At 40.0% G+C, this 7223-nt stretch overlaps 1 protein-coding gene across 1 annotated transcript; it reads right to left on the reverse strand.

The window, feature by feature from the left end:
* Positions 1-1321: 1321 nt before the first annotated feature.
* On the reverse strand, positions 1322-7217 carry LOC140224014 (uncharacterized). The gene is made up of 3 exons (XM_072296851.1): positions 6958-7217; positions 3265-3316; positions 1322-2070 (listed from the first exon to the last, which is right to left on the reverse strand). Exons 2-3 carry the CDS (start codon positions 3309-3311, stop codon positions 1449-1451), a joined length of 669 nt encoding a protein of 222 aa, XP_072152952.1. The 5' UTR covers positions 3312-3316; positions 6958-7217; the 3' UTR covers positions 1322-1448.
* Between the last annotated feature and the right edge of the window lie 6 nt (positions 7218-7223).

The following is a 7223-nucleotide window of genomic DNA, read 5'->3' on the forward strand; positions in this document are numbered from 1 at the left end:
ATTAATTGCCGCACTAGGGCTGGAGAGAACGAGAAACCTGAAAAACATATTAATTACTTTAAGTTCATTCATAGTGAAATTCATTTCACATAGATATGTTGAATGAAGTTTGCAGCATATTAAAATAGGAATAGAAAAGGGTCCCCAGATTAAGCATGGTCAAATGTCCCTCCTCTCAGATTTTCTTTTTAATGATTTTAACTTGTTAAGGGGGTCCTAAAATTAGGTTTTGTGGGTTGCCCCAACCCCCATTTCCCACCATTTGGAGCCCCAAAAATCCTTAAAACAAGGGGTTTTTTGATGAATCTTTGCCAAAAAAATCATGCATACTCACTAGGATACGTACTTTTTGGGGGGAAAAAAATTCAAGGTCATCGGCGCATATTTTGACCCTTAAAGAAATTCAAGACAACCTCAAATCGACCATTTTTCGAGGTTTCTCCAGGCTCATCATTTTTTTAATAAAAAATTGAAAAGAGGTGCAGGTAATTTTATTGCTCTATTTTCATAAGTGCTATGTCAGAGTGTTACAAAAAATTTTCAGGACATTTCCATACATGCACCACGAGCTACAATACGATTTGTCCATTTTTTTTATGTTTCTTGGGTTATTTTCGGGCTATTGTCCAACCTACCAGGTAACGGGCAATTGAAGAAATTGACGGGTAGATTGGAAAATACCCCCAAAAAACGAAATGCCGCACTCTCGTAGCGCTGCGCTGGCAAAACTATAATTCCGGCTACTGGCCATCTTCCTGATTTTCTTCTGTTTCTTCACAAATGATATGACTAATTGTGTGAACCGTTTCGTTATTAAGGAGTATGTTTTTTCCAAATATAAAATATAAAACAGGAGGGCTCCTACAGCTGTCACTGGAAAAAGTGACCACATGGAGCATGTGAAACGGTGCAGCACTAGCCGCATTGATTCACATATGTGAAGAAAATTACCTATTAACTGACGAAAAGCATCAGTAACCACATTCCTTCGAAACATTCTTGGAACATTCAAAATGTAAGCTTGGCTGAGTAAAGAGAAGAATTAGTGGTTAACTTAAGTACCTGGTATGTTGTTGGTCGAATTCAGGGGGGCCCCTAGTGTAAATATTACCTTGCGGTGAGCTAACCATCACCTTGCGGCAAGGTATCGGCCTATCCACCCTCACCGAGCCTATCCGAGGCCTCGCCGGGTAGGTTCGTGGAACTTAACGACTGGCAATAACTATGCATGCAACGTTGAGACCAAATCGTACCCAAACACGGGGTATTTCCCGATGCTGTGTCGCCTTTTTCAAGCCCTGCGTCTGGATTTGGGTCTACAGTGTTGTCATACGTTTTATTCCCGGTCGTTAAGTTCCTTGAACTGGCTCGGCGAGGGCTCGGAGAGGATGGCAAGGCCGATACCTTGCCGCAAGGTGATGGTTAGCTCACCGCAAGGTAATATTTCGCTAGGGGGAGGATGAAGATCCAGCAGACCCTGGTGTGTTTTGAGAAGAAATCCTGGTGGAGGATGGCGTTGGAGGAGACAATGATGTAACGACAGTTGGGTTTCCATCGGAGGATGTCGTTGCAGAAGACACTGATGTAACGACAGTTGGATTTCCATCGGAGGAGAGCGTTGCAGAAGACACTGATGTAACGACAGTTGGGTTTCCATCGGAGGATGGCTTGGCAGCAGGCCCTGATGTTGCGATAGTCAGATTTTTAACGGTGGATGTCTTTGCAGCAGAGTTTGTAGCAACCCAAGGAGAAGTGGAGGGGGGAGAAACTGCTGTGGTCGAAGTAGAAGGAGCCTGTTTTGGAGGTGCTGATTCTTCGGCCCCACTTATCTCGGAGTCGATTTCGGCAAAGAGCTCTTTTGCCTTATCAAAGGAGCTTATTTTTCTGTGGTAGAACTTATTTATTTTGTACTCTGGCCAATCCTTCTTAGGAGGGGCGCATTTTTCTGCCAAAGAATTTAGAGTGTACGCATTTACTCTAGGGTACGCACACAAGTTTTGCTGCTCCTTGAGCCATATATCGGGTGCAATGCCTAGATCTCCATTGGCAAAGAGGACGACATTCCAAAACCTGCAAAACAACAAGTACAACTTCATTATATATCAACGTAAAATTGAAGGAATCCAATTGATGAAATCAGTATAAAACTTTCCATTTATTATATTGATTGAACCTATCAATGTCAACTGCATGATAGCAAGGTACACTACAGTAAAAAGTCATCATCCGGATCAGAAAACCTAACATCTAGCAATGCGTTTCGCCGTCTGCAGCCGTAGTATAGGCCTTGTCCTATTAGCTGCAGTTCGGTTCATGGTATTTCTAAAAACCTTTTAATTTGTGCGTGAGAGTTTTATTACTTTTCTTTTACTTAACAAGTACACAAGCAGTTTAAGAGCAGAATTCATGATATAAATTTTACTTACTATCTTGAATCAATGTTGCTTACCTGCACCGTTTTAAATGAACTGAACACTCTATTTAAAAAAAAAAAAAAAAAAAAAAAAAAAAAAAAAATTGAGTCCAATACTGCCCGAAGCCAGTTTTTAACTCAACGGCACATTTATTTCGCAATTACTGTGATAAAACAGTAAAGGGCTATGAAGCTCTGCTTCTACTACAGCTGTCACTGGAAGCAGATGACCAGATGGAGCAAAGGGAAAAATTCAGAGAAGAGCACTTGGATACATGTTTCAGGCTGTTGGCCCTCATCAGTTCAAGGCAGCTCTCTCTGAATCGATCCTCTAAGTTCTATCGCTGGCCAGTTCATTAGGCTGTCCGGAACTGGCCAGCGATGGAAATTAGAGCTTCATAGCTGTTTACTGTTTTATCACAGTAATGGGCCAGTTGCACTCAATTTTTTTAATTCATTTTCTGAAGACATGAAAAACATGCATCGTAGAACTTTGTCGATTGCACCATTGTTTTTCTTGTGAAATTTCCCATCAAGTGAGTTTAAAAATATTCGAAATGCTGACCCATGCGACTGGCCCATTGTGAAATAAATGTGCCGTTGAGTTAAAAACTGACTTCGGGCAGTAGGTATTGGACTCGATTTCCTTTTCCTTTTTTTTTTTTTTTTTAAATCAAAAGTTCAGTTCACTTAATATCTTGTTTCACCACTTAGCATTATATTCAAAAAGCAGATCTATTCTTGATTTTATTTTCTCATCAAGAGGGCTTTTTCTCCATTTCTTTTTTTTTCTAACTGCCTCCAACAGATATAAACAAAAACAAAAGGAAAATTACTGTTTCTTTACTCACCTTGTGGTGGGTTCTTCATGGGAGAGAGAAAGTGGTGATCGGGTCATTGTTCCTAAAACACACAGAAAAGGAGAAAATCAATAACTTTATTGAATGTATCAGGAGAAAAAACTCAAGAAACTAAAAATTAACCTATACTCAGTGTTATCAGTAAATAGAAAAAACCTATAGAAATGCAACTAAGAGCTTCTTGAAGCTAGATTTTGAGCTAGCATAAAATCATGATCAGATGGGATTTTTTTCATAGAAACTTGTTGGAGAATTAAAACAGCATCCAAGGCTCTTAACAATGAAAGTTTTTCTCCTCTTGACAAATAATTCATTCAAAATTTTTTCTACCGCGTCAACTTTTGGAAATTTAAATGTTATTGGTGTGGGATGGGAGAGAGGAGATGCGCTTGAAACAAAGTTCTCAAGAAAAAATCAAACGAGTTTCTCAGAAGCAAGAACGACTCGTGAAAAGTGGCTGCCCTTCTTCACACACTCTTATATTATAGTAGTTTTTTGCAGCATGCGGTATTAGTAGTTTACACTTCAGCAAGAGAGCCACTTAAAGTTAATATTGAAAGAAGCAGTTCAGGAAAAAAATATCATACCTAGTGGTCCTAATTAAATATTTAGTCAATCCAGAGTGAAATCTGAGTTTAATAGCGGTACTGCAACGAATGAATTTTTAGAGGCAGGAATCAGGTAGTTTTTGCACATGATATCTTCAACAGCCCATACTTTCAGACCCGACAAGCATGAAACTTTGTATATTCCTAATAATGAGCTATCACAGGGGGAGGTAAAATAACTCTGTCTTTCAACAAATTTACGTCCAACAACCTTCATTTTGCTTGTCACAGAATCTTTGAAAAAATTTTCAATGAGTATCACTTTTTCTCCCGAGGTTCCTTTAACAGTGCAGCAGTTGTCTCCTTTCGAACAGGTGACTTCAAAAAATTTGAGTTTCAATCTTTTGAACTGAGGGTTCTTCACTTCTTCTATTAGGGGTCCATCAGCATGTGGAATGGAAAATTCTGCGTTTTCAAAATAATGATGAGTTGTTTGCTTGAAGAGCAAATCGTTTTTGAACAATTCTTCTAATCGATTCCGTAACTGCTTCAGAACGCCGTTTGCTTTCCTGACCAGCGGAATCAGGAACTGCATAAAATTTTCAAACCGGAAAACAGAGCTGTCTTCAATGCTGCCAAATTCCAAAATGTCATCACAAATATGCAATAGGTTGTGCAGATTATGGGTTATGAAATCCTCATTATATTCTGTTCTGAACTGTTGAACAAATCTACGTAGCAAATCACGTGCAAACAAAACCCAGCTTTGAATCAGAATCATCTTAGGATCTAGAAGAATCCTCATTGCCACAACCAGGCACAAAAAATGCTGATACTTTGAGGCAGAAATACGACCATAATTAAAAGTCACCATTCCTGAGTACAATAACAGCTGCCGCCACTCAGTAGCTTTGAAATAGCTCAATTCATCGTACGAGCGAGGTTTCCGACAAAATTCTTTCGGAGCCCAAGAGGCTAACAATTTTGAGTGAAAAATGGCCTCTCTCCGACCTGCTGCTCCCATTCGGTGGGGTTTTTTTCCCAACATCCAGAGGTATATCAAAGTGCGGCACACTCCCAATAAAATGAGATGCATATAATCAAGGCCTATGGACTGGGGAAACCTGAGGGACGTTATTCTCACCAACGGTGTAACAGAATGGTGGTAGTTCTTGTCAGATTGACTTAAGAACTCTTCGTGGGTTCTGGGAGCCGCATTGTCTTCATCAAAATAAGTCCTATTGCTTTCTGCAGACCACTTTCCTTTCACATGACAACGCGTACATGAGCCCTTGCCGTTGCATGCTATAATTCCCAGCACTATGGCTTTGGCTGGTGCGTCACACAAAACTCCTTTGACACTAATGGTAAATAACTCCTCACCAACTTTTAGCCCTTCCTTGACCAATTTTTCTAGTTCATCCACAAAATAGTTCAGATATTCAGGGGTTTTCGGTTTGCCTTTGAGATAATGAAAGCCAATTGGGAACACAATGTGAGAAACTTTTTTTAAATTTCTGATGCGCCCAAGTATAGGCCACAGCTCAAAGCGGGAACTTTTGAAAAGGGATATACCATCCGTGTTGATATACAATTCGATGTGAGTCCCTTTGATGTCTTTCAATATTACTGACAGACATTTTTCAATACTAAAGTGAAAATACTGACCTCCGCTATCTAAATCTATCACTTTACTTGTTGGGTTTATACTGCGTATCAATCCACGAGCAGTAGCTGGTAACTCAGATAGACCTGGGACTGTTTTGAGGCTTTGAAGCAATTTTTCGACTTTGTTGAACTCAACTTTTTCCTCTAGAGTCCAAGTCCTTATAATTTTAGATACTTTCTCATGCAAAGAATCAGTCGCCGCCCCATCATCATCACTACAGTCCTCATCATCTTCATCATCATTGAATTTATTTAAAATCCGGTCCAACTCACTCTCAGAAGAGACTGCCGCTGGTTGGTAGACTTCTTCAGAGAACAAAAGCTCAGGATTGAACTCATCATGAAGATAATAATTTCTGTCAGCCCAATCCATTAAGGCAAAAATATCCACATCATTATCGATAGTGGGATCATCCAATAATGTAACAATTTCAGAGAAACTCATGGAACCGCCATCACAACCCTTCTGCAAGACACAGTCTGAGTAGTGAAAAGCCTTATAATGCGGTAAGAGGGGACTGGTATTTCTAGAATTGCCATTCTCGGTAGTGCTTTCATTTAATGCAGAAGAACTGCCGCCACAATCACTAGTCTGAGGAACATGATGCGAGGAATGACTCATACACACTTTACTATGATCACTTATTTCTACCAGAGGATTAACAGAACCACTTTCGGCATCATGGGTTTGATCATGCTGAGACACACAGGTTTCTCTACGAACCGGAGTGCCGAGTACCCTTTGATTATCCCTTAAATTCCCAAGAGAACTAACCGAGGAACTTCCGACACTATGAGTTTGATCACATTGAGAGACACTGGTTTCAACACAGCCCGAAGCACTCAGATCCCTTTCCACACCGAACAGCTTTCTGGCCACACGCCACTGAGATCTTTTATGAAGGTCCGCAAGACCTCTTAGTCTTTTAAAAGGTCCTTCACCTGGGGGCGATGGAGGTGTGTCCTCCTCTGGCCTGGGGCGTTTGGAGGGCGTATTACCCATACTTATAATCACTGACTTTCAAGAGGACAAAATCCGAAAGTGTTCAATTGAGCCACAAAGTTACGGAGAACAATGAACTTGACACAGCAATGGAACTACAATCCAAAGAAGCACATTTGCCATGTAGAACTCATTGAATTTGTGCTACTGACATAATGTGGACTGGAATATTTAGGAGCAAAAGAACAGTAAATGAATGGCCCAGAGCACCAAGTATTTACACTCCTTGCCTGAACAACAGATCCCAAATCTCAAAGAGATGTCTGGAACTAAGTACTTTCTGATGAGCCGGTAGGCTTACGACGAGTCTAAAATCGTACACGGGAAACGATTTCAGGAGATTGAATAAGTAGTTGCTATTTTGTAAACCCACCAAATAATTGAAAGAATGTTTTCTTTCAATTAAAATCACCATGGTGAAAGCACCATGCCTACGAAAAATGGTAAATGTTAATTAAATCTTACCTTGCGTGAATCGAGAATATTCCAGAACTCCAGAAAGCTGATGCAAGAAAATTCGAGCAGGCGTGACCAATTTGACGACTCACTTGTTGAAATCAGGGTTCCCGCGGTGAAAAACAAATAAGAATGCAAGCGTTGTTAAATAATACAGTAATGGAACGCTCATAAAATTAAATCATAAAAAAAACTCACAGAACACGCACTTTTCTTTAAAATACACATAAAATACACGTTAGTCCGCACTTATTCGCAACACAAACAATACCGAT

Source organism: Bemisia tabaci, chromosome 2 (genome assembly GCF_918797505.1).
Source record: "Bemisia tabaci chromosome 2, PGI_BMITA_v3".
NCBI classification, from domain to species: domain Eukaryota; kingdom Metazoa; phylum Arthropoda; class Insecta; order Hemiptera; family Aleyrodidae; genus Bemisia; species Bemisia tabaci.

What these genes read in the sequence shown, in the direction of transcription:
- LOC140224014 (XM_072296851.1), bottom strand. Translation starts at nt 3,311, where the DNA reads ATGACCCGATCACCACTTTCTCTCTCCCATGAAGAACCCACCACAAG. An exon ending in CATGAAGAACCCACCACAAG is followed by an intron (nt 2,071 to 3,264) that starts GTGAGTAAAGAA and finishes GTTGTTTTGCAG; the next exon opens with GTTTTGGAATGTCGTCCTCT.